General features: G+C 40.5%; 4 protein-coding genes across 7 annotated transcripts in view; 2 read left to right on the plus strand and 2 right to left on the minus strand.

Annotated features, from left to right (window-relative positions):
- The window catches only part of gtpbp3 (GTP binding protein 3, mitochondrial), a 21,884-nt gene extending 16,536 nt beyond the window's left edge, over nt 1-5,348 (plus strand). Inside the window, exons 10-12 of one of the 2 annotated variants that reach the window (XM_076088259.1) lie at nt 480-610; nt 1,046-1,232; nt 1,519-5,348. In XM_076088259.1, coding sequence (XP_075944374.1) covers nt 480-610; nt 1,046-1,232; nt 1,519-1,750 — 550 coding nt within the window. In that variant the 3' untranslated portion in view covers nt 1,751-5,348. The remainder of the gene's footprint in view (nt 1-479; nt 611-1,045; nt 1,233-1,518) is intronic. The other variant, XM_076088260.1, reaches the window with a different exon arrangement.
- plvapb (plasmalemma vesicle associated protein b) lies at nt 4,255-13,078 on the minus strand. Of its 2 annotated transcripts, XM_076088263.1 has the most exons (9): nt 10,896-13,078; nt 10,356-10,532; nt 9,150-9,240; nt 8,320-8,521; nt 8,013-8,232; nt 5,846-5,995; nt 5,427-5,555; nt 4,858-4,926; nt 4,255-4,626 (listed from the first exon to the last, which is right to left on the minus strand). In XM_076088263.1, exons 1-9 carry the CDS (start codon nt 11,097-11,099, stop codon nt 4,618-4,620), a joined length of 1,251 nt encoding a protein of 416 aa, XP_075944378.1. In that variant the 5' UTR covers nt 11,100-13,078; the 3' UTR covers nt 4,255-4,617. The 2 variants fall into 2 exon arrangements, with proteins under 2 accessions (XP_075944378.1, XP_075944377.1); XM_076088262.1 differs by lacking the exon at nt 4,255-4,626 and having other exon boundaries at nt 4,795-4,926.
- Nucleotides 13,079-13,216: 138 nt separating this feature from the next.
- Nucleotides 13,217-16,742, minus strand: babam1 (BRISC and BRCA1 A complex member 1). 2 transcript variants are annotated; one of them, XM_076088264.1, is made up of 9 exons: nt 16,595-16,742; nt 15,569-16,033; nt 15,415-15,473; nt 15,208-15,328; nt 15,032-15,110; nt 14,889-14,913; nt 14,650-14,779; nt 14,407-14,493; nt 13,217-14,213 (listed from the first exon to the last, which is right to left on the minus strand). In XM_076088264.1, the coding sequence occupies exons 2-9, from the start codon at nt 16,016-16,018 to the stop codon at nt 14,013-14,015; spliced, it is 1,152 nt and encodes a 383-aa protein (XP_075944379.1). In that variant the 5' UTR covers nt 16,019-16,033; nt 16,595-16,742; the 3' UTR covers nt 13,217-14,012. The 2 variants fall into 2 exon arrangements, with proteins under 2 accessions (XP_075944379.1, XP_075944380.1); XM_076088265.1 differs by having other exon boundaries at nt 15,569-16,062; nt 16,595-16,737.
- A 625-nt stretch (nt 16,743-17,367) lies between these two features.
- Nucleotides 17,368-26,890, plus strand: ushbp1 (Usher syndrome 1C binding protein 1). The gene is made up of 14 exons (XM_076088657.1): nt 17,368-17,604; nt 18,374-18,597; nt 18,831-18,967; nt 19,262-19,425; nt 19,724-19,912; nt 20,054-20,301; nt 20,765-20,905; nt 21,051-21,139; nt 21,241-21,370; nt 21,673-21,907; nt 22,430-22,588; nt 23,508-23,605; nt 24,183-24,305; nt 24,471-26,890. The coding sequence occupies exons 1-14, from the start codon at nt 17,599-17,601 to the stop codon at nt 24,634-24,636; spliced, it is 2,109 nt and encodes a 702-aa protein (XP_075944772.1). The 5' UTR covers nt 17,368-17,598; the 3' UTR covers nt 24,637-26,890.
- The last annotated feature ends 270 nt before the right edge of the window (nt 26,891-27,160 follow it).

Genomic DNA, 27,160 nt, shown 5'->3' on the forward strand with positions numbered 1-27,160 from the left:
TACAGATGAAGATGTGACTACAAAAACACTATTTTCAAAACAAACATTATGTAATTCCTTTGCTGTTTGTTTAAGTTATTTGGGCGCCCTGTTGGCTCTATAGGAAGGGTGGGCAGTTTGTATTCTACGGGGAACTTTTTGTGCAGGGAGCAGGTCAGAGGCTCGTGACCTGGGTCACTATAGGAAGGATGTGGTCAGTACAAGCATCCGCTGGTGCTGCTAACTGCACAGTGGGACTAAGATGCAGGAGTACTTAAAGTGAATACCATTTGGATGGATTCATGATAAATATTGCTGCCATTATTCACAGTATTTGTGGGCCACAACGTATTGTTTCTGAAACAAAACAACAGAGAGGCTCACGGTTTGCTAACCATGTGAATTTAAGAGTACAAAAAACAAAAACTATATGACAAAATGCTGTTGTGATCATATGAATAATTCCAGATCAAAAGTTGAGGCCATTTCCTTTATTCCAGAGTGGAACAGGCAGATCTGACCCTGGTGGTTGTGGATTGTGCTCATCTACCTTCTGATGCAAAGCAAGCTGTAACCTTCCTTCAGGGGCACCTCAGCAGTGTCCTGCCCACTCAGGAGCAGCCTGAGCCAGGTATGATATCTTGGCCTCACGCTGCTTCACCTGGACTGTCAGTGATGTTTGGGATCATATTTTCAAGTCACTTCAAGCACAGTGAAGTAGATATGCATGGTATAGTTACAGACTCTGGCAAAGTTACATTTTTCTCCATCAAACAACCTCAGTTCTTTGCTTTTAAGCACAAGTATTACATTTATTGTGACACCAGTTGTTCACGTATAGCTTCAGCTTATCATGCATTATTAAATGGTGCCAGAGAGTAATTCGACGTCTACTTACTTTGGATTACTGCAGGTGGAAATTAAGCAGGATTCTACAGAGTGTACAGGCTTGAAAGAGAGTTTATAGCCATTGAGACCATTTAAATAGAAATTTCAGTGCCTGAAAGAGTAATAGTTGAATCATTGGTAATTGATCAACTTTTTCTTCATTCCTTTATGACCACAGTATTTCCTGCAGACAGGTTTCTTTTGGTGCTCAATAAAACTGACCTGTTGCCTGAGGAGCAGAGGCTGAAGCTGGACGGGGAGCTGAGACGGGTCTCTGGACTCCCTCCTGTTTGTCAGATTTCTTGCTACACTAATGAGGGACTGCAGGACTTCCTAGCAGTGCTGCACAGCAGTGTCAAGATTCTGTGAGTTTCTACAGTTACTAATGTTTTCTTGTTCCAAAGCAAAGACTGCATATCTCAAAAAAGACATAAAAAGGTAATTGTGTAGTATGTCCTAAAAAAGAAACTTATAGTATGTCATAATATGTCCTAAAGGGTCATAGTATGGTATGTCATAAAAAGTCATAGTATAGTATGTCATAATACAATGTCATAGTTCCACAGTGTCTTTTAAAGTTAGTTCTATCCTTTCCAAAGGACAAAAAAACAACTCTATTTCAATCATTTTGTTATTTAACTTCCTCTCTAGGTGTGGCGACCCTCTGTGTTGTGCCCCCACCCTGACCCAGGCCCGCCACAGGGCCCACCTGCAGCAGTGTTTTGCGGCCCTGGCTCAGTACCAGCGATATCGTGACATTGACCTCGCTCTGGCAGCCGAGGGTGTCCGGTTGGCTCTCACGAGTCTAGGCCGGATCACTGGACGTGTCGGGGCAGAGGAGATCCTGGATATCATCTTCAAAGACTTTTGCATTGGAAAATAGTCAGTTGAGTATCAGCAAAAACATGAAATACTAATATTAGTCTGCTCACCTGCTCAGAAAGGAAAGGCTGCATTCTTGTATCGGTAAAGAAAGGGCACCGCCCCGTCATTATGCCTGGTTTCGAGGCCCTACAAGAGTGAAAAGAATAAAAATGTGTGTTCTTTGCTGCAGGGTCACTCTGCTCCCAAGACACATAACTATTTGTTTTCTGTTGATGCTCTTCAGAAGAGGACAGGTGCCTCGGAGGCCCCATGTGCTGGACAAGAGTTCTGCAAGTCTTGAGTCATAATTTAAATATAGCTTCGGAAAGCCTTTTTAATAGCTGAGCATTGGGCTCTTGGGTCGCAACATAACAGCCAAGATCATTTCAAATACAGCCAGCTACAGACCTCTGCAAGGTCATGGATGTTTACTTGTACTGCAGGACAATGACGATTTCTTTTATTTGGGAGCAGATATCATTGCGTGTGTGTGTGTGTGTGTGTGTGTGTGTGTGTGTGTGTGTGTGTGTGTGTGTGTGTGTGTGTGTGTGTGTGTGTGTGTGTGTGTGTGTGTGTGTGTGTGTGTGTGTGTGTGTGTGTGTGTGTGTGTGTGTGTGTGTGTGTGTGTGTGTGTGTGTGTGTGTGTGTGTGTGTGTGTGTGTGTGAGAGAGATTGTATTATTTTAAACGACTATTTGTTGTATTATGTACGCCTTTATGTGTAATAATTGAGACAATGTGTGTTTTTATAACGAATCAAATGTACGTCATGAATCAGAGACCACAGAAGGAATCTGAGAAATAAGGGCTGATTGCCTTTAAACCTACATTATTAATTTATTCTCACAGCTAGGAGGTAGTGCAACAGGCCGTAAACACAACATCAACAGCATCTTACGGTTGTTACGACTAATGAGTTAGTTGTCTATTTACACATCCACCAGAAAGGGAACAGTGTTGTAATCGTGTTTAAGTTGTTACTGTAACTAAAATGAATGTACGGCTTTAATAAAGGCACATCAAGCACTTTCATACAGTATAGTATAGTATGTAGAGAAAACCAGAGTTTCCCAGCTCCTGCTCTGTGGGAAAGGGACAGTTTTTGGAGGCTGTGCCCTTTGTGCCCTTTGTTCCCTTGTCAATCTTGCCTCGATCAAATATTTATGTTTCCTTGTTGAACTCCTCACCCTTCTTCCCCAGTTGGTTTCTTCTCGCCCAGTCTCTGACGACAGTTGCCCTGCTGTACACCATCATAACTCCCCGTCTCGCTGCCTTTTTGTCTCTCTCCACTTTGTCTCTGCTACCTGACCTTTCCTCTTTCCGCACTGCCCTGTCAGCCTTTTTTGTCCTCTTTCATGTTCACCCTGATTAATTACCACACAGGCGGAGTTTAAGCTGAAAGCGGGACTTGCTGTCGTACAAATTAGTGGCAATCAATTCTGGAGCTTGGTTCATCTTTGAAGTAGTGTCTGTGTGTGATATGTTTATCTCAACTGTGATGTGTGAAATGTGTTCGAAACTGAATGCTGATTACAAACTTAACCGGATATTCTATGCCAGAAGCAAAGCTTTTCCCAGTGACAGTTTGTGTTACTTGGTGCTATGGATACATCTCAGTCTATATATTTATACTTTTAGCTTTCTCTCCGTCAGTTTCCTGTAGTTGTGATTCATGGCCGTCCTGAGATGCAAGTTTGACGTAGCCAGGTCCAGTACCACCCTGTAGCCATTTGATTAGAAGTCAGGGTGTGTTTCGGTCTATACATGGGGTTGAAAACACTTCATGTTAAACAAAGGATTTCCTGAGGACAGGAGGCAGACTGTCTTACCTGTAACACTCACATCCATCAGTGCAGTCAGCCTGGGAGTTTATCCTCATGGGACGTCTTATACAACATGCAGGACTCTTAATTATTTGTTCTGTCTAAATGCTAATATTTCCATGTGCGATGCAAGCTTGAAAATTTAGATTTCTACGCTGATTTACGCAGTTTAATGAACAGTTTAATTTACTACTCTAGTTAAGTTAACATTGAAATGAATTGATGGGGAACAGAACAGCCTGTAAGAAGTCGTGTGTGTGTAGTTTTTAAAAATATAATCATAAAACAGTTAAAAGAAAACAGCAGTTTACTGCTGCAGCCCTGCATACACTCATCGACTTGTGCTTATGAAAAGGAAATAGTAAAGCCTGAGAACAGTTAATTCAACAGCTACTGCACTGAACTCGTAAAGGATCTAGTACTTCCAGTCTAATTCGTGCCAAAATGTTTTCCTACTGATTTCTGAAACCGTTTTTTGGACTTCTAACGACTGGAGATGTGTTAATGACTTGGTCGTGTATGTATTGTCAATACGGCTGCAGTAGAAATTCAATTTGTGAACCACCAGGAAACATAAATGTTGCTATTTTAAGAGTATTCTGTTTATAGCAGACAAGTGAGCAGCTGCTGCCCAAAGTCCTGTCTGAGTTGTTGCACTTTTAATGACGAGGATGAGAGGAACAAGACAGTTCAGGAGTGAGTCAGTCTTTGGTTCATTTAATTTGGTTTTGAATTTCCTAACAGTAGAAAGCACAAGGAGTGACACAATAGAAAATATTTACACCAGTGTCATGGAGATTTGTACATTTATCTTGGAAGCTACCAAGGCTATTCACAGCAATTGTAACTATCAAACAGTAAATGTAAAATACAAATGAATCAGCTATTCCACAGAGCTAAGAAAAAGCATGCACAGACCAACAACAGTAATATGTAATTAATATAAACTTAAAGTATTTACAAGTTGTGTTGAATCAGGAATATATACAGTACATGTCCTTCTTAAAAATGTTGAAAGGCAATATGTTGATCACTGTGGCGCCTGTTGTGCCTTCCGGTTCATTTCATCTCCCCTGAAAAGACAAAACATTGATAAGTATAATCAAATATCAATGACAGCAATGAGGTCTTGTTTCAGCACAGTTTCACATGAAGACCACCAAAGAACCAGAATGATGAAAGATCAAACTTTGATTAATCTTCTTTTTAGGCCTAAATGTAATCACATGCTCTGTACAGTGTTTACACTTCATATGAATATTATATGATCTATTAATTGTGTTTTATTCACATATAAGATGTACCGTTGGAGTTTTACTGATGCCAGGTGCTCCAATAGAGGCCTGTAGGCTGGCAGCTTTAGGAACACCGGACTGGAAAATAAATGATTATTTCAGTATTATTTAACATTATAAACACACATACCACATATATTTTACTTTTTCTGAGTGTGCATGGACACCTTCGCTGCACACTCGTTGCTGTGGGGTTTGAAATGGGACATTTTGTGAACTTATGACTGCTTAAAAATGTTTCCGTTGTTATCTTGCCTGTCCATCCTTCCTGCTTCTGCCCTCAGATTCCTCTTTTCTGCTGAGTCCACATATGCACCACCTTACCTCTGCACTGCTGTCCATGTGATCAGTGAAGTATTTATCTTATCCAAATGCACGGGGGTGCATACACTCCAAATACAAGTTATTTAGCCAGATTGTCTTTTGAGAGCAGCTTAGATTATGCTTTACATAAACCGAAAAATGACTATCGTAAATAAATGAATGGAGGTTTGAAATCACTTGTGGGCGCTGCCTTCCCTCTTTTCCTTTCATATGTCTGTACAGAGTAAACAGCTGGTCATCTGTTTTTATTTTACCTTGACATTGGGCTGAGCAGAGAGCATTCGCTGGAGGGTCTGAAGCTCGCTGTCTCTCAGGGCCAAACTGTCTTCCTGCAGCTTCTTCTGTTCTCTCAGACGATTCTGCTCAATCAGTAATTTCTCCACCTTCACAAAATATGCATGTTTTATTTTAAATGGAAACAATGTAAAAAAAAAAATATATATATATCCCTTTATTTATTTCATGCTACTGTAAGTTCCTGTTAAACAGTGGAAGAGTATACATTTTACAATGGCAGTCACATTTTTATAACCAATAACTGAGGGAATCAGCTTGTTCCATGGATCCTGCTGGGTTTCCATTTCACTTTAACACACACACACACTCCTGTAAAGAGAGACTTAAGTATGTGTAAATTACTTTTTATTTTCACACACACACACACAATATCTACCTGGTCGTCATGAGTCTTTTGCGTGAGCTGCAGCTGCTTGGCTGCCTCGGCGACCGTCTCGCTGCGTTTGCGTTCACACTGCTGCTGTTCAGAAGTCAAATGTGAGTTTTGCACCTCCAGACGACTGGACTTCACTTGGATCTCGGACACCTGAAAGAAGAAAATCATTTTTTTTCTAAATAAATGTGATATAATCATCTGATGCCATGTTTTTCCTTTTAAATGTAATACTTTGATAGGCTGAAAGTCACTCTCATATTATGGGCTGTGGTTGAAAAATGTGTCATACTTGACTGCACCACATGTTTCCAGATGGTGCCTTTACATAATTGTCTAACAATGTGTCTATTTCTATCTATCATTGTGAGTGTTTCTTAATGTACATTTTCCTCAATATGGCTTTATGTATTACATTTCTCCTTCATACTAGTAACTTTTTTCCAGTGATGTTAAACTGGACTACATTATACTGAGAGGTGTTTAGAATGTTTTGCCCACCACCCTAGGAAGCAAGTTTTGATAATTTCATAAAATTTGATAATATTAAACTCAACCACAAATGCCTGTAATGCGTGTATACTGAGTATAGTTGGGTTTTAGTCTGTTGGTCACAGACAAAACAAGACATTAAAAGAGTGTCACAAGCACTCTTGGTAAATGTGATGGGCATCTTTTATGTCATCTTCTGACCTTCTGAAGACCAACCATCAAGAAATCAAGAACTAATTTGGCAGATTCATTGGTAATGAAAATAATATTTAGAGTTGACACATTTTTTAAAGAGAAATTGGTCATGTAGCTATGAATTGTTTGTTGCCGTTGTCATTAAATTGTATGGTCATTTTACTGTATCATTGTTTGTGTTTCTTCTTGAGTTTTGTGTATAAAGGCCGATGTAGGGACGGGTACTGCAAACTGGTGTTGGCTATAGATGCTCTGGTGTGTAATGTTGGTCCGTGTTATAAACTTATCCCTACAAAGATAATCATGAATAGAAATAAATTGGTTTAGAATTGTGCCTACATAGGCACAAAATGGTAAAAAATGTGTAAAACAAAAGTTAACAATTACCACCGGTCTTCTGACAAAGGAGACAAAAGTTAAAACAGTAAGTTCATGAAGAAGTGATGATTTATTAAAAAGCTTGCTTAGGGTATGTAGTTGTTTTTCTGCACTGTGCTGCTGTATCAGCAGCGACAAACGCATTTACTTTTTTACTTTGACTCCGAGGTCACCTCAGAGGACGTCTGTCTCTTCAGCTGTAGTTTTAATGTGAATGATTCACTTCCTCCCTTGAGAAACTGGTTTCCCGTTCAATTTGTTACTTGGAATATTCCATCAGAGTTACGGAGTGTAAAAGAAGTACAAATTCGGAAAAATATAATTTTTAGATAATGCTACTTTATACTACTCCACAACATTGAGGAGAGAATTGTTTTTACTTTTTACTGCACTACATTTAATTGACATAAGTCACTATTTACTTTTCCAATGAAGACTTTACATAAGAAAGAAAGGATGGGTTAATAAAATACAACGTATTTTGTATTATATAATCTTGTTACACAAGATTTTCCCACTATACTGATCAGATGCTTTCACTTAAATTACTTTCAGAGGCCTGAAGAGGTAAAATTATCCAATATTTGTTTTGAAAAGCAACTATCTATCAGAACTTCTTTTTGTCTGTTCTACCTCATGAATCATCTCATGATCCTTATGATGGACCAGACCCGTAGTTGCCATTGTTCTGCAGAACAAGCAGTTTTACTTTTGATAATTGAAGTAACTTTTGCTGATAATGCGATGGTGTATATATATATATATATAATATATATATATATATATATACATATATATATATATAATATATATATGTGTATCTTTATGTGTTGTAGTAGCTGTGAAATATTTTTTCCCACTGGGATAATATATCTAAATCTCTCTCTCTGCTAGTTTTGTACTTTTATCCAAACAGGATTTTGAATGTAGGATTTTAACTTGAGGATCTGAGTATGTCGTCCACCACTGCATATAAGTTGATGTATGGGTAAATTCTAGTTCCTATTAATGTAAAAACAAAATGATGTCACTGCCTACTCCCTCTAATTTTAAATATAACATCAAATCAACACATATGTAGAATCACTTAATATCTTGCACATACCGTGTTGCCCACGTTGTCTAAATACAGCTGGAACTTGTTCTCTACTTCTCTGGACAGGTTTGTGCAGCTGTTTCTGATCTTCTCCATCTGCTCCTTCTGGCTGTCACAGGTGAGGTGAAAGGTCAGCTGGTGGGGAAACAGGTTGTTGATCTTGGTCAGGAAATCGCTGGTCACGATCTTGATCCCGTCCAAAGAGTGAGCAAAGTCCTCTTTGCACTTCCTGGTTGAAAAACAATACAAAAAACAAAAAACTTGAATGTGTTTAATCTTAATATTTTCAGATACAGAGCATGTGGAGAAACAGTACCTGGTGTAGGTGGTGAGCTGCTCCTTCAGCATGGTGTTCTCCCTGCGCAGGGTGATGGCATCCTGGTGGTGTGTGTCTCGGTCTTTGAGGGCGTTGTCTCTCTGCTGGCTTAGGTACTGAACCGTCTGGGTGAAGTTTGCCTCAATGAGGTTTATCATCGCTTTCTGCTGAGCGTTGAAGGTCTGCAAAGTCTTCATTTCACCTGGAGAGTTCAGTGGAAAGCAGTATTATCACAGGAACTTTTAAATAGACACTTTTACTTTTAGTCACACTGACATTTTTCTGACATAATATTCTGGTTCCTTTTTCTAATAAGTCACCTTTTACAAAGTGTAACTAATGGCATTGATGTTTAGTAATTCATGTTTTATAGATCGGTTATTAGACATTAGTTAGGATAACCTTTGGATTACCAGGATGTCAGTTAGTCACCAAAGGTGAGGTCAATTAATCAATTAATCACCCAAAAGTTACAAGACATTAATAAAATGTCTTGTAACCGCTCTATAAATCCTAAGTAAATTATTTATTAACCATAAATAAAGCCATTAATTAAAACTTAGATACCCTGAATAAAGGGTGCCTTATTAGTACCAATATTATTTTTACTTAAATGCATCCGAAAACAATTTGCTTTACTTGCCAACATCTTGTCTTTTCTGAACCACATGGACTTTAATTTTACTGTACATTTATATATTTATTATTTTACACATACATTCATTATTGCCAAAATTTCTGATGTTCATCAACAGTCATTTTTTTAAATATTTAAACGGTATTATAGCGTTAGATGAAATCTCCCAACAGTATAGAATTGGAGTGCATACCGCTAGTAGTGACCACAGGAGGAAGCTGGATCGGAGGGGAGGGACGACGTGCCATCATGCTGAAGTGTGCATTCATTCTCTCACAGCTAGCCTGTACATCGAAATTAAAAAAATGTAAAACTAAAATGTATTATATATATATTTATTTATTTACAGGATGATTCATTTTTTGTTTTATTTTATTAAGATAGCGACTAATAGTGGTGGAACTTAACTCAATACATTTACTCAACTAATGTACTTAAGCACAAATTGGAGGTACTTGTACTTTACTTGAGTTTTATACTTTTTAATACATTTTAGGGGAAAATAATAACATTTTTACTCTATTACAATTATCTGACAGCTTTAGTTGATTTACAAATTAACAAAATTACATACAAAAAATATGAAGAGCGTATGTTTGTTACAAATTAAACTATCCAGCAGTTTATACAATAAGAGCTGAAAATATTTGATAAATCGATGAGCTGATTGACGGAAAATCAATCAAGAAATTACTCTGATAATCATTTAAGTAATTTTTCTTGTAAAAATGAAAAACGTTTCATGGTTCCAGCATCACTAATGTGAGTATTTGCTGCTTTTTCTTTGTGATTATTTTAATAAATTCTAGTTTTTCTTGTTCAATAGTTGGTCAAAACGATCAGTGTGGAGGTGTCACTGTGGGTTCTGGGTAATTCTGATTTTCATTTCAAGTTTTACAAACCAAACAATCAATCAATCGATTAATTGGGAAAATATTCTGAAGATTAATCAATGATACAAAATCATTGGTTGCACCTCAACCAACTACAAGTAAAAATCCTGCTTTTACATTAACCCATAAATACTGATATAATATATAGTCACATGGGACATTTTTTTGCATCGAGTACTTTTAAGACTTTAGCTATATTTTCCTAATTAAAGATAAATGCTTTTATTTAAGTGACATTTTCAATGCATGGCTTTTACTTGTAATGGAATATTTTTACAGAGTGGTATTAGTACCTTAAGTAAAGGATCTAGATTCTTGTTCCACCACTGGTCACCAATAGGAAAACTAGAACAATGCCTAAAGAAATAGTCATGTTGTATAATTACTTTAACCTTAATTTGTACTTGTTGTAGAGAATTTCTTAAAGAAGATCAAGATGTGTTAAAACTACTTGCACAAAACGACCTGCTTCTCTTAGCATTATATTAATCAAGTCATCTACTTACTAACTTCTCCTTTTGCACAAGGTCTGATTTGTTAGCATCAGTCTTCAGCTTCGCCAGCTCTGTCTCCAGAGCAGCTTTCTCAGCTGTGCGAGCTGCCAGCTGAGCTCCCACCTCGCCTTTCTCCTTTCTCAGCTGGATGTTGTTCTCACTCAGCCTGTTGAAGTTCAGCTCGAGATCCTTCAGGATAAGAATCAGAGATCTCTCAGCATCATCATCACTGTATTTTACAGCACTGAACATATTATATACATTCATATTATACTGTGACAGAAACATAACAGGCGAGTGATGATTGATGCTGCACAAACACTAAGTTCGATCAAAAGCATGTGGCAGGAATTAGTCCCGCTTTCACTAAAAAAACGTTTTGCTTATTGTTACACTTGGGCAGTGTCCGATGGGTGTCTGATATACACCATATCAGCCACAAATTACCATTTAAACCCAAGTACAACGTCTTAAAAAAAGTTTTGAGAGTGACCTTTAATATCTGACAAAACAAACTATTAAATGAAGATTATACTAGAAGAAGTCACTGACCTGGACCCTCTTCTCCTCTGCAGACTTCTCTGGCTGTCCATAGATGAGGAAGAGCACCAGGCTGACGATGATCAGAGACTGGATCAGAGAGGAAAAAAAGAAGACGATCCTCATGTAGTAGCCGCAGCTCTTCCCTTTGGACTTGTGCAGGGGCTCCCTTGTCTCCAGGCCAAACTTGGCCCGGGAGTAGCTGGAGCTATACATGACTGGTGGAGGCGAAATGATGGCAGCTGGTTTCGGAAGAACTAAACAGGAAAAATCCACAAGGCTTCCCGTTCAGATGTGATCTTCTCTGCAGAGCAGGTGCTTCAAGGTGAACACAGTCGAGCAGAAATGGAATTAAAAAACTGTGGTGAGAAGTGTGTCTCTGTCTTCTACAGCTCGGCCTCGCTGCCAGGGTGATACATGCAGAAATGGCATGTATGATGGATGTAAACAGTGACCCGTAGGTGTGTAAAGGGGCCATGTTTATACATGCTGCTGGAGCCACACTTCGAGTCCATCCTGGCCCAGCCCTCACCTCCCCTCCCCTCTCCTCCCCCATTGACCTCCGTCACAGTTACAGCTGCAACACCTCCCAAATTATTACACATTATTCTGGTGGGTGAGTCAAAAGGAAATTATTGGGGCAGGAAGATTAACTAAGGATCTCCTCCAGACATGTAGACATATCCTGCTTCAACTACTAATTTGGGTCAGATATGATCTTTCCACCATAAGTTTGATAAACTTAATCTTACATCTACTCTTTCTCCTTCATTTAAAACAAAAATTTAAATCAAGTTACTGTCCTTTTAGCCTGAAATTTCCTCTTTGTGTTTCTCCTAAACTGTTTTGGAGAGATAGCAACAATGGGAGTGAATTTCACACTAACAAGACAGTAACTTAGGAAAATAGTTACTGTCTTCAGCTAAACTTTAGAGGTCATTTTTACACAGGGTGAAGCTTTTGTCCCTTAATTTACATTGAAATCAGAAGAATACTCTTTACAACCAATATAAACAGGAATAAAGATTACAGCAACCAAAAACTTTCAATCCAAATGTGGACATGTGACTGTTGTTTTAAGGTAAACTTGAAAAAATGTGAACAAATCTTTTAATGTGCTCCACACGATAAAAAATCAATGCAGGAACCTTTACAGGTTAATCCAGGCAAGCTGTTGGGTATTTTAGCCTAAAATATATATATATATTTTTTTAGATAATTATATGTTTTGTATTTAAAATATTGACCTACAAAATAACTAGTATAAGTGACAGATAATTGTAGTGGAGTAAAATGTACAATATTACTGTCTGAAATATAGTGGAATAGAAGTATAAAGTAGCATCAAATACAAATACTCAAGTACCTTGAATACACGCACAGTTATTTCCCACCACTGTCTGCACGTGATATATAAAGAAACCAGAAAAGATCACCCATCAGTGCCACATTTAAATTTAGCGACTACTGAATTCCTGATCCTATTCCCCTGGTGGAGGAACAACGTAAGCCATGTGAGGTGTCAAAGCAGAAAACGCCAAACAAACAAAAAAAAAAATCCACCATATCCTGTTCCAGCAAGCACGGAAAGGTGTCATGGCAGTGGAGGAGTGAAAGAATGTAACAATAGAGACCTGTCATTCTTCAGGGATGAGGGAATAACAAATTCTCCCTGCAGGACAGACACACTGGATCCCCCCCGCGCCGTTATCTGCAGTGATGACGTGAGGAACAGCCAGCTCTTCTGGGGAAGTGTGTAAAAGGGGAAAGGTCCTCTGAGGCCGGGGTTTTTCCTGCTCCCCATTGTCTCCCTGAGAACCTGACTCACCGGAAGAAAAACTAATTTATGAAGGCATGTTAAGAGTGACAGAAAATGAGTGACTAACAGGAGTCGGGACAGACATCGGATCAACAGGAAACCAAACGGTTGAAGGCTGAGATAAAAACACCTCTAAAGATAACCGAGCAGACACATTTAGGGTCAGAGGAAAATATATCTTGACCATTGAAGTAATACTCGTGCCGTTGGTGGATAACAGATAAACAAAAGCTGCGATGACTGCTTAATCATGCTGTAATATATAAAGTGACACCGATGAAGCTCGACAGTGAAGATGTCTGGAGATTTAAGGCAGAAAGGTTTAGTAAAACCTAAAAGACAGATGAACACTGATCAAAGCAACAAAAAACTGACACTTAGAAAATCAGACTACTCTCTATCCTCATGGACCACAGAACCTTTGAGGCCTTTGGATTCAGTTCAGTCCTCTAGAGACTCTGCTGCCATCTCCTGACAAAAACACAGAAAGCACATGTTAAAATGAAAAATCTGATTCGACGTGCCTTTTTTTAATATCCAGAAACGGCTTCAAAAAGCTCATCCGTACAATGTGTTTCAAGGGCAGCTAGACTGGCAGTACGTGGGGCCTTTTTCACAATGTCACAGAGATCATTGTCAAAAGAGGGGCCGCTTCTACATTACTGTACATCCTTTCATTATCTGAGTAACACACAAGGCTGACATATGAACTTAAAATTAAAAAACAACCCATTATAAAACAGAAAACACATTAAAACAGGCAACAAAAGGTGAAAATGACGAACTAAATGGGAAGGCAATATCACAGAAGTTGTGACCTCTGTGACACAGTGACATATTATAGTTTGAGAGTTTTTGATAGCTGGCCGTTTGAGACAAATGCTTGCACCCTTTAAGACTCTCAGACAGATCAGTGGTGATGATTTGAAATAAAGATGTAATGGTAAGGGAGTAAGTTTAACAAAGCCTGATGCTTTCACCATCTTCTACTTGTGTCCGGTTCCTGGACTCTCTGACATCCACTTTATCACCTCATTCCTCGAAAACCTCCAGCAGTTTTACAGCCAAGAAAAACAGATCATTTATTACTTCCGTGGCTCAGAACAATCATGACTTTATGGCAACACAACAAAAGAGTTAAGTAACCTGCTAAAACGTTTCATTAGAACTACAGCTTGTTTTCACAAATATTCTTACAAATGATTCCTCGTCAGTAATAAGGTGTACTTAGAAAACCCCCAGCTCCTTTTCTAGTAAACTACAGTGTGTGCATTCCACAGAGAAACGGGGCTTCATGAGTGTGCCATGTTCTACACTGTCGCCTCAATGTCCTGGACGTCTTCCCCCTCCAGCAGGCTGTAAGACGCGTGGCTCTGGAAAGGTCTTTGTAAAGGGTGAGCCAGAAGTTTGGCCATGCAGTTGTGCAGCTCGATGGCGGGTCCACTCAGGGAAACCTCGAAGCGATAGCACATGCCCTTTGAGTCCAGGTTGCAGAAAGAGGTGTAGTTCTCCTGGAGGAAGAAAACATGAAAACATGGATGAAATGCAGCACCAGGGCAATATATAGATAACATCATCGTGTGACGTTAAGGTTTTCTTTGCTACTAAAATACACTAATGATACACCACACCAAACAAACTTGAGGCAAACTACAGCAGACATCCCGGCACACAATCAAATCGATCATTAGCTGATTCACTCACCCTCCAGCTGGTCTCATCCCCCTGCTCCTCCACCCCGTTGTGCAGGTAGACCACATCGAAGAAAAAATACGGAGACTGCAGCATTTTCTGTGGCAAGACACAAGAACAAGCGAGACTTTGACTTCAATGTAAAGTGAATGCACTGTTCAAAGCAGCCAACAACATATTAAGAGAGAGAGAAAAAGCACATTCACATTAAAAAGAAAGAACTGAAAAAGAGTGGAAGACAGTGGTCATCCTTACACTAACAGCCTCTGAAGGGCTGAACTGAAGCCGTCCTGCATGACGGCTGTAGACGAGCACAGTCCGCACCACATATGGAGGAGGGACGGTCTGAACATTGTCCATCGACGGCAGCTCAATCTTCTGACGACTTTGAAGATGAAAAAAGAAAAGGAGGACCTTCAGTAAACACCTTTATCTCCAGTTTCATGCATTTTATTTAACAGACCAAAAAAGGTTTATAATCAGACAGTACTTACATTACATTAAGAAGATCTTCAAGGTCTACACAGGGACAGTTAAGGCTAAAATCTCTTTCAAAATGTCCAACTGTATGTACCGCTTCATTGTCTGGAATACGTTTTCATCATTGTTCAGGAGTTAGTTTTGAATACAAGGATACTGAAGGACTCGCACACATTGGTATCAAGGTCGTACAGACAGCTGCACAGCTCCCTGGGGTCAGACGTGAAGCCTGACAACTGAGGAGCGTACACAAGAGGAGGAAGAAGATGGCAATAATCAAGAAAGACATGTTACATTGCATAAACGTTCAGATTAAGACATTGCTTTACTCACCCACAGAGCGTCATCATTGACTACTACCAGGGCAAACTCATGCCGTTTGTCAATCTTGTGTTTAGTTCGGACAAACATCTCAATCATCTTCTGGGATATGTTCAGGGCATTTGTTTTTGACCTATTTGGAAAGACGGTCAAATTAGGCAGTGATGACGGATGAAATACGAGCACTGAGGAATGAAGGTTAACTTCGCTGTAGCTTACCCGTTAAAAGACTCCAACTTTGGCAAAGACATCTCTTCGGAAAGGTCTAAGCAGATGATCTGAAATGAAGAAAACCAGATAGAATAAGCCTCAAGGTGAGAATAAGGCTTCATTTTCACGTGAAACCTAAATCAGAACTGCCATGTGGGCCTACCACTTTCTCTGGACAGTTGACACGGGGAACTCTGAGCTGGTACTCTGCTGGTGGGGGGATGGGGGTTGTCAATGTGGGCTGCTGCTGCTGCGGTGTGGGCTTCGGCCTCTCTTTGGCCGCAGGGGCAGCAGTGGATAGTGGCACCGTGGCACTGGCTGCAGCCGCAATCGCTGCTACTACTACTGCTGCAACAGGGGCTACATTCTGAGCTGCAGCTACTGAAAGGGTTGTGGTAGTTGAACTGGGAGGACTGTCGCTGGTAGAAGCCTCACCCTCACCCTCAACACGACTCCCCACAGCGGGCTGCGCTATGTTAGGGTTGCTGTTTCCTCCGAGGCTGCCCGTGCTGCTGCGACGGTCCTCAGCACCTTCAGGGTTGGAGCGAGTCCGAGGTCGCAGCTCCACCAGATGCTCCTCTCCATCCGCTGGGCCCGGCTCTGGCGTCTCCATGGACTCACAAAGTTGCTGAGGAAGTGGAGATGATGAGTTTGGCTCTGTGGCCATGAAGAGAATCTATAATCATTATTTGTAACCAGAATTTACCTTAATACACATTCCTGTGGTTTGCATCTACTGATATTAAAATACAAGTACAACATAAATACACCAAGGCTATGTACCTGACACTCAAAAAAATACCAGGAACAATTGCAAGTACAAAAGAAAACAAAAGAAAACAAAAGCTACTTTCACCACAGATCGTACACTGGACACAAGACAGCTGCATGGATCTCAGGATCACCACCACCGTCTCTACTTACTTTAGAATCGTATTTCTACTTTCAAAGTCATGCCAGTAACAATAACACAGCACAGCTGCGATGTGCGGTGGAAAAACAAACACTGCGATGTTTAAGCTTCACAGAATAGATAGTTTAGTCAGAAATGCATCAATCAATGCGTCCAGACAGCCCGACAGTGAGTCCATGAAGCTAACACAGGTGACGTTGATGAGCGCGCACGAGCAATGTGAGCCGTTATGTATGTCTTAAAATGTTTAATGTTAAAACGTGCAGGTAGACTTACGTGATAAGCAACCGCGAAACGTCTAGGATTCAACAAACGGTAACCTCATTGAAAGTTGCACAAATATTTCAACGACGAGCTAGCGTTTGTTTTGATCGGACTGCTTCCTTACCGGAAATGATCGAAGCCGGAAGAGCAAAAATGTCATAGGATTGTGGGTAATGTAGTTCAATGAAAAGTTACATTTTCTACCCGTTTTCTCTTTTTCTTTCCCTTGTGGAGATTGGGAAACAAAAAAAAAAACAAAGTCCTCCATGAATGCATATCTATTTTGTGAATCAGTCCCATTTACACATAGTTATGCTGTGGCCCAAATATGTTTTGCTCTCTGTAACATCTTCCACTGCAAAATGCAGTCTGCATTACGAGATGCAAAAAGACACCCGGCTGAAAAAATATGGTGTGGTCAATAGATTCAAAACACATCCCTACATTGAAAGGAATCTGGTGTTGAATATATGATCATGTATCATTCATGTTTGGATCACTTGTTCTCACAATTCTGCAGAATCTGGCTTCATACTTTCAGTCTAGGTATAGTGACACAGCAGAAACTGTGTCTTTACTGTAAACAGAGATAAAAAAAACACCACATGGCATGTCTCTTAAGTCAGTGTCTAAATTGATTGTACTTCATGCATTTTTCGAATTACACAACATCGTAGTATGTATTTCTGTCTACAGTGTATATCCAGAGTTAAGGCTAGTGGACAAGAAAAAGGCATGGGAGCTAATGTGGACAAAACAGGAAAGGAGACAAAGTCACAGGGAATGGGTGGGGATGACTGAGTGTTTTCCACTTACTTCACTCATCACACTGAACACTGTTGGGCAGGCGTGCAGACAGCAGACTGCAGCAGTGACTGACTAACTATTGGAAAATATGATAACACAGGAACAGCAAGACTGAGGGAAACATCCTCTCATTTTATAAAATGTTTAATTGGCAGTGAACAGGAATAACAGGAAGTAGATCACTGCCGCACACATCAGGATCAAGAAGTATGGAGGTAAGTTATGATGTAGTGTTTCAGTGTTTGTCTTTGAAATATGTCACTTATCATAGCTGGTGTTGCATGACTAGGAGTATTACATGTTTACTGGGTAAATCTGATACAAGACTGCAGAGTACTTCAAACCTGTTATCTGCCTGCTACTGTAAGATGAAGCACTTTGTCCTGAAACCCGATCAGACCAGATGGGAGTGCAATGTTTAGTAAAATTGATGACTGAGTGGCATGTTTTATACATACACATTATGTACAGTAAGTGTTATCCTAAAATTAGGAATGTGAGTGTTTAGCTTGCGACCTATCCACGATGTTTCTTATTTTTTGCTCATATGGCATCATATCTATTTCCTTAAATAGAGAATGGAATAAAATAGAAACAATTTATTCTAATTTTATTTTATTAAACATTCTTTGTGCACAACAAAAGATGATTTGGTCCACAAATATTTGCTCAGCAGGAAGTTGGATCTCAGGATGTTTTCGTTTCCTCCTTTTCCGCTGCTCAAAACAAAAGCTGCTAAATAGTGCAGCAACAATGTCTGGTTAACACGGATCATTACGTATTCGGCTCAGTTTGATTATGAGTAGCTATTCAATGGTGGAAGATTATTAATAGGCAGCAAGAACATACACATTATGTATATGCAAACATAGGAGTACAACTGAAGGTAAAAAAAGACATTTGCTTTAATATACAGTAAAATAATTACTTACATACGGCAAATCATTTTTCTTACAATCCAAATACAACTTTATGCGTCTGCAGGATTCCTGCCTGGTCCGATGTGACAGCCTGGATGCTGGTTCAGGGTGTGACAGGGATGTGATGACCCCAATCGACCATATGACCCTTGACCCTGAGGGCTCTGACCCCACAGCAAACCTGGAGCCTTCACCAGCAGAACTGGCTCAGTGTGAGGCTGAAGTGGGGACGCTGCTCAGCATCATTGCTGAACTGAACAAGAAGATGGGGTCATTAAAGGCACCAAGGTAACATTAGTGAAGAGAGTAATCAGGTGTGGATTAATGAAACTGTGGCACTGATACGAGCCATACAATTGATCTGAATGAACGCATTTGGGTTTACTCCAAATACATATTTTGGTGGTTTATTGTTACATATTTCCCATCAATAAATGATATATTGGTCTGCTTAGCTTGTCTCAAAATAAACAAAGTGGGTATTTACAATCAAAAATGTTAATCCTGCTGGTATTCTGCAGTGAACCAGGGGACCTGAGACCACAAAGACCATCCGGACCTCTGGTTCCAGACCTCCTGTCCCATAGGCTGGCCAGAAGCAGCCCAGAGAGGAGCGCTGCCTCTGCTGCCACATCTAAACCTCCACTGACTGACCGAGGTTGGGACTGAAACAACATTACTCTGTTTTTAATCAGTAGAATGCATCTTTTGGATGCTTTCCACCCGCACTTTATAAGATCTTTCCTCCAACCAGGCCGGAAAACTAATGTATTGTTTTAAACATGTACTCTGTAGTCCGTAAAAGATAGCAAGTTGGAGGAAAGCAAACAACACAAACAAAGTATGCTTAAAAAGTTTAAAAGAAACTATTGTATTATTTCTAGTTCAGATGTAAAACTGCCACTCTCTTATTTTAACATGATTAACTGCACCTCTACTTTACATCCACAAGGGGGCGGTGGTGTAGTGTGGACTAAACTACAGGAGGTTTTATCGTCAGTGGAGGACTCCATCAGCTGTAAAAGGTCCTGGGCCGCCCCCATCACAGCTTCTGACCAAGACAAGCACAGAGAGCATCTGCAGGCAGCCCAGGAGAGCTGGGTTAAGGCCACTCAGGTATCAAAACTCTATAAATCTCTCATGATTCCTTGACATTTTTGAATTTCTGTTATTAAAGCTGCAGACAAAAAAATTATGTTGGATAAAATTTACTGGCAAATTTTGCTAAACCGACTTGATTTACACAATGAGAGCTACTCTGAAAAAACCCCTGATTAATTCCAAAAGTGACATAAAGAGGTCAATCATTGCTATTGAATGTTAATGGATCAATTTAGGAATACAATATGTCATTGTGCGGGCTATCTTTAGAATCCCACCAGCCCCTTTAGTAATTTTGACTCACTGGTTTCAGATATTAGAGGAGATGGAAATAGAGTTTGGGATTTCATGCCCATCAGGCCTGCCAAAGGACCAATATCAGGAGGACATCCTAGATCCGGAGAAGCGAGACTCTGCTCTCAGAAGCACCTTGCAAAGTCACCAGGAGGAGCTGGAGAGAGCACAAAGCGCCTTCAGCCAGATGGAAGAGGACAACAACAAGGTAGATGAGAGGCTTTTATTTGTAACAGGGGTAAGGCAAAATATAACAATTGTGAATAAATAAATACTATAAGAATTTGATAATTAAGCACAATTCGTGAGTTAAATAAATAAATGTAGCACCCCTTCTTTTGTCTTTCAGCTGGTTGGTCTTCATAAGTCCTGGAGGTCAGGTGGTCACTCTCCTTCCTACTGGCCCTCTGCAGGGGCTCTCAGTCCTGACTGGGCCTCTCCTCCCTTCCCGGGTTCACCTTTACTCTACAGAAGAACAGCCAGAGCTGTAACACCTCTGTCTGTGGGTGGCGATGGTTCTCCAGTGGGCTCTGTTACCTCATGCAGTCCCTGTCCCAGTCCCATCAGCCTGGAGTCTGAGACAGAACGACTGAACAGGTGAGTCCTTAGGAGGATCTGCTCCGGATGTCTCACAGTAACAAAAATCAGCCTGAGCACACTGGCGACATTACATTTAATGAATAGCTATAGATACAGCATTTTTGCCAACAGGTCTTCTGGCTGAGCATAGGCCTTAATGAATGAGTTGTTTGTGTTAGATAGTTAGTCCAAGCAACCTTCCCAGATATGAATGTGAACAAATTACTATCTTTTCAATTTTTTGTTTACATTTAGGCTCAAAGTTATATGAATGACCTTTCAAGATCTTGTAATCAAGCTAGATAATGTAAGTAGGCAGCTAGAAACCAGTGATTATTTAGTTTGAGTCAACCGATATGGTTAAACGGTTTCTTCCTACATAGAAGCTTCATTATTTCTGTAATTAAAACTCTTTATGACACAAAGGTGTTCCCTCCCGTTTTTGCTCTCAACTCTGTCATCCTCTCCCTCATTATTTCAGGTGCATTGAGAGACTGAGGGCCAGAAATGAACGTCTGACTGCAGCTCTGGAGCGAAGGAAGGGAGAGTCAGAACAGATCAGTCTTGCACTAAACAGACTTGAGGCTAACTGCTCTGCCCTGCAGATGACTCTCAGATACTGGTACAAACATCTGACACACAAATACAGAGGCCGTTCAAGGATGTTCAATATAATGAATGTGCACATGTCTGCAATCTAACAGTATCAATGTAGGTTCTTCTCATGTAGTGACGTCGTATTTTGTCTTTGTGGTTGTGATTGACAGTGAGGAGTGTGAAGAGGCCTACAGCGAGCTGCTGTCACTCTATGATGCCAAGAAGCAGCAAAGCATTCCTCTGCAGACAGACTCAGCAGGTGTTTGAATACCATGTTTGAATACTACAAACGACTATGTATGCATGTCAACTCCCCCCCCACACACCTACACACACGCTCACAGTTTCTCCTCTCATCAGAGGCAGTTGGTGACAGGCTGCAGCCCGACAGTCCCTCAGCTCAGCTCATGGGACCTGAAGAGCTGTCCACCTCTTTCTCAACAGCAGGAGTCACAGAGGAGACGGAAACACAGAGTCACACAAGGCAGAGGTGACGTTTTAAAGTGCTCCTTGTACATTCAAGCACAGGAATGAGTAGAAAGGAAAATGTCTGTCTCTCATTATTGCTGGACTGAAATTGCAAATAGAAGGATATAAACCTTTTACAAATATTGCATGTATCCATATATCATTCTGTCCCAGCACCAAAGATCTACATGCTATGAACTAAATGTTTTAAAAGCATCATGAATCAATGACGTGTAACAATAATAAAGAACTTTTGAATTGAAAAAAATGGCCATTTCTTGGACCACGTTTTTGCCAGGTCACTCACTACCTATAACCCCACAGGACACCTCAGCTGGTGGAGCGAGAGGCGGTTCTCCGTCAGCAAATTGAGCGCCTGAAGAGAGACCGGGCAGCCATTTGTCGACCTAAGCTGAGCCCGGGAGTTGAGGGCAAAATGAGCCCTGAAACTGGTCACCCGGCTGGATCAAGAGGGGGACATGTGACTAAAGATAACGCCAAACCTCCTGATTCCAAGAAAGAGAAGGCCTCCCTCTTCTGTGAACTCATCTCTGTCAGGGTAGGAGCGGTGTGTCCTATTATATGATTTAGAAATCAAGATCTAAAACTGTTAAAAAGCAGTCAAAACCATCCATGCAAAGAGATCATGACATAAAAGTGGCCTTTGTCCTAATGTCATAGTTGTTTTGTCTATATTGTATTACATAACACTACACTTACAAATCCAAAACACAGTGTTTGGAGTGTACACACAGTACAAGACACTGCTGGCAGTTTTGGTAGTCAAATTGTTAAGGTGCATATAATCCCACCTTCCACAGCTGTATTTCAGCTGGGGACCTGGGATAAGACAAATAACCATACATTTTAAAAACTATATAGGGCCATACCAACAAAGGACAATACAAAAATCATATACAAATTCTACATATTGGGGCTTTAACCTCCGACAACAGCCACAGAAGTGGAGGTAAAACCTGCTGATTGTGATAAAATATCTACATCTTGTGCTTCTGCCACTACTACATACACAGCTCTCCTTACTTTGTATCTACTGCGGTTTATGGTTTAACTTTTTCAGGAGGAGATGTCAGACCTGCGAGCTCTAATCCGCCTCAAGGAGAAAGAGTTGAGGTGTCTGGAGTGGGGTTTAATGGCCCAGAAGGCCCAGGAAGCAGCTGGAGCCTTCGAACCAGAAAGCCTGCGAGAGGAGAGGGAGGATTGTAAGACCGAACAACAGGTAGGTCAGACGCTTACAGCAGCAACAGAGACCTTTTTTTCAATTAATCAAATAATACAAAGTCAAGGTGAAATGAGCAAGAGGGAGCAGGACGTTGGTCTACTGTGGCAGACCCGATTCAAATCTGGGTGTCCCACATGGGAAATCACACATCTACCAAAGCAGAATCCCTCCAGGCCGAGAGGGATATTTTAGTTCCACAAGGTCTTCTGCTGGGCTGTCCTGTCGCGGCAGCACAGATTCATCACACACCTCTGTCATTGTCAAATGAGAAAGAGCTGAACAGCTACTTTAAGTTAACACAGCATTCGGTCTATCACTGCAGACACAGGGCCTCAGAAACAAAGGCTGCGCAGACTTTGTGCCTCAAGGGTTAAAATTTCCCTCTAAAACTGGTTTCTTTTCTTCCTCAATATGTTTAGTGGTTTAGAAGAACAATGGTTTTATCTGGATGCACATGGTCAGCCTCAATAACTGATCTTACAGACTTTATGCAGTTAGCTATTTCACTATTTTGACCAAAATCCCAATGGCTTCTGATTGCAGGATAATAAATGTTACTCTGTCCTGCACGGTTCATTCTCAGTCTTTAGAGCAGTGGTTCCCAGCCTAGGGGTCGGGTCCCTTTAAAGATAGATAAGTCTGAGGAGGAAAAACAAGAAAAAACAAATATTTCTGCTCTAATAAAGTATATTTTTTCAAACTTTTCTCTAATCGTTTTTATTCAAACATACTGAATACGTTTACTGCTTCAGGCCTCTAAAGCCCATTCAAATAAAACAGAAATCCTTCTTTGGTTAAACTGCTCACAACACGAACACTGTTTCAGATAACTGTATGCCGTGTTCATTAGTACAGAATTGAATGGGGAATGGCTTCTGAGCTTTCAAGGTAATCGCAATTGAATGTTGTGTTTCAGAGGCTCTGTGAAGATGCAGCTAAACTGGGTAGTGATGGGGACCTCACTGATCCTCGAACCAGACCCATTCTGAGAGAGCTGCAGGCCGTCCTGCAAAGGTGAGACGTGGTCATTTCTCTGTGCACTGCAGTCTAATATTTAGAGCTCTAATTAAATACTTTACTACAACATACCATTGGTAAAGGCACATATTATAATATATTTAAATATTACCCTATTAGAGTGTGTTGACAAGGAAACCTACTAAATAATTGAGTGTAATGTCTCCTGGGAAAATCTGGGTATTCATTGGTAAATGCAAAACGGTAGCTGATGAATGTCGTCAGTGTAGAAAATGAATCATTCAGACATCTGTTGCCTGGTTTTATCTGTTGCTTAGGAACACTGCCCGCAGAAATGCAGACTTTGGACATAAAGGGCTTCTTGTTCTCTGCATCAGATGCTTCAGAGAGCTTCCCATTCTTCTTCTGAGCTCGAGTAGTGAATACTTCTGAACAAAGCTCAGCTGCTAGCACTGTACATCACATTCGCTATGACTCGTCATGAAGACATTTATGATATTTCACATAGGGTTTATAAATGGTTTGTGTGAGGATCTTTAGTGCCTTAAGTCAAATGAACAGACTTACATGATGTTCTCCCTTGTGTTTCATCTGATCTTATTTCTGTTCTCAGGGAACAAGCCCTGAAGAAGAGACTGGCTTTAGTTCAAGACTCACTAAACACAGCTCTGTCAGACACCACCTCGCACAGGAGGGACAATGGAGAGCAGATTGCCCGGCTTACACAAGCTCACAGGTAAGCATCTCAAGACAGGTATTTAGACTGCATGTTTTTGTCCTTGTTCATCATCATCTTTCTGCTTGTACAACTTAAGCTAAAAAAAACAAGTAGTTTTGTAGTGTCATTGTTTATGTGAGTGTATTAACTTGTATCTCGCTTGGTGGGTTTCTTCCGTTCCAGTAAAGCCTTGAGTTCGTACCGGCAGATTCGCCGGAAATATCGGGAGCAGGTGTGGAGGCTGGAGCAGAAAGTGGCGGCCGTGATGGAGAGTCACCATCTACAGAGTGGAGCAACGAAAGCTGCAACGGACGCCTTGGAGTGGAGGAGGGAAGAGACGGTTCTGTGATCCTACGATTCTCCAGTCAGAGAATCAGCTGTACTGTAGTAGTCAAATGCATCATTAATTTAAGTCGCTTATATGTGTTTTTTTTATAATTTGTGGAGTTATTGACATTGTGAGCATGTTAGCATTTCGCTCAAAGCTGTGCCTACAGCCTCACAGAGCTGCTAGCATGCTGTAGACTCTTATTGTTCTTATTAGGATGTTATATTGTTACTTAGTTTGCTTGTATAAGATATATGTACCTTTTTATCTATGTATCTGTCAACCCATCAAGGACATCTACAGCAGTTTGTTCAGGCATCCATTGGCTGAGAGAGGTAAATATAGCGTATGTAGGGCAGTAGAATATGGAAAGCAGTTTAAGTTCCACCTTTTCACTCCTTGTGTGAGTCACCAATAAACAGAAAAAGGAATCCAGAGCTTAACTTGTCTAATGGGACTCACACATCACAAGACACATTCCCTATTTCAGAGAAACAGCTGTCATGCACTCATGAATGTTTTAGGCTGATTCAAGGACTGAGCCATCTGAGGAGCTCGGGACTGACCTCGAGAGTGCACATGTTCTTTTTCCCATACAAGCCGACTGACTGTAAAAAAGCCCCTCCCCGGCCGGCCATGCTGTCGTCACAGAGCCCAGAGAAGGGGGATGGGGGCCAGGACAATGGCCAGCCCATTTGTCTTCTTAGCACTTTCATAGTTCTCTCTGCCTTTCACTATTACCCCTTCTCTTCAATGGTTTGCTAGTAGCTTTAAAAAAAAAGAGGCTATGACGAGACATTGGTGTAATACTGATCCTCTTGGAATAGGGCAATTGCTGAAATTAGTTGGTTTTTTTGAGAGCTAAATGAGTAGTTCACTCCATTAACACATTTTTGGTTTTGGTTATTTCATTGTAGCCTATATGTTGCCAATGCAAAAGACCGATATTTCAAAATCTGTACAAATAAACAAACAGACACAACTGACAATAATTGAGAAACAAAATGAATTTTGGGTGAACCACCTCTTCAAAAACCCAGCCATCTTTTTATACCAACCCTTCCCTCTTTACCTCACTCATACCTCCATTTCCTCTCCCTCCATCTTCTTTCCTCACTCATCTCTCAATCATCTCCATCCCCTCTCCCCCCTCCAGCCGCGACCCCCCTACCCGGAGCTACCCGAGCCGGTCAGCTGCAGCTGTGACCGGCGGTCAGGAGGTTAAGGCAAAGGTTGAGTGTCACGCCCACAGGGTCACAGCGATGCAGCGCTGTTGTGTTAGACCGTGAATGGAGGGTTCAGAGTGCCAGACGAGGTGGCGAGCCCCTGACGCCCTGACTCTTGACTGAGCTTGCCCTTTCCCGAGCAGAGGTCACCACAGAGGGCCGGTCCTCGCTGCTCCCCCCATACCTCCAGGTCACCATCTTTATTGTTGTAATAGCTGCCATTAGAGCAGATGATACAATTATCGTTCCATTTTGTGTTCTGTCTCTCTAAGATCTATGTTAAGCTTCTGAGTTCATCAAAGGTTTTTTAGAAGACATGATTGTTGTAACCTTTGGGTGACTCTTATATCAAAGAGGCCACATTATGCCAAACTGTCGAACAATGTCGAAGTACCGCATTACAAGTCCTGCATTCAGAATCTTACTTAAGTAAAAGAACAGATATTACCAGAGAATGTACTTCAATTATCAAAGTAAAAGTACTCGTTCTGCAATAAACTGGCCCTGGCTACTGATTCATTACGCTATACTAGAATATAAATTTGGTAAATCATGCTGGAGCTCAACTTGACCACTTTATATATTGTTATAGTAGTTAATTTATACCACTGTATTGTGTTTTATAAGTTCATCGTATACAATATGCAAAGTAACCAGTAACGATGTCAAATAAATGGAGTGAAAAGTACAATATTTGCCTCTGAAATGTAGCAGAGTAGAAGTACAAAGTAGCATAGCTTGAAAATAGTCCAGCAATGAATAAGTACCTCAAAATTTTAAAGTACTAGCAATTGTACTTGAGCATCTATCTCAGTATTACAGCCTCAGGACTGTTGTCATGTATGATTACTTCTCATTCTCTTGATTTAAAAAGAAAAAATACAGTTAAATTTAAATATATACATGGCTGCCAGTGGACTACTAGTGTATTTCTCTCAGACATGTAGTGGAGTATATGAATCAAAAGGAAATACTGAAGGTAAACTTTATAAAACATTGTACTTCAATACAGTATTTGAGTGTATGTGACATTCTCCCACTGGAACTCATTGAACTGCTGGAGGTTTTAAATAAATGTTATTCAAACATACCTTAACATTTCTATGTTGAATGACTAAAACCTTGTTTTGACCTTGACCCACCATGAAAGCATGAAAGGTCTCCTGTAATCTTGCTTGATAAAATGATTGTAGTTTTATGTGTGTGATAACATATGCATTGAAATACAGTTTTGTAAAAGTGCACCAAAGAACAAGTGAGATAAGAAAGGCAAACAAAGCGCATGAGAACGGACTGATTAGGTATTTAAATAGTAATTT

Source organism: Anarhichas minor, unplaced genomic scaffold, assembly GCF_050575085.1.
Source record: "Anarhichas minor isolate MPS153535 unplaced genomic scaffold, ASM5057508v1 ptg000010l, whole genome shotgun sequence".
Lineage (NCBI taxonomy): Eukaryota > Metazoa > Chordata > Actinopteri > Perciformes > Anarhichadidae > Anarhichas > Anarhichas minor.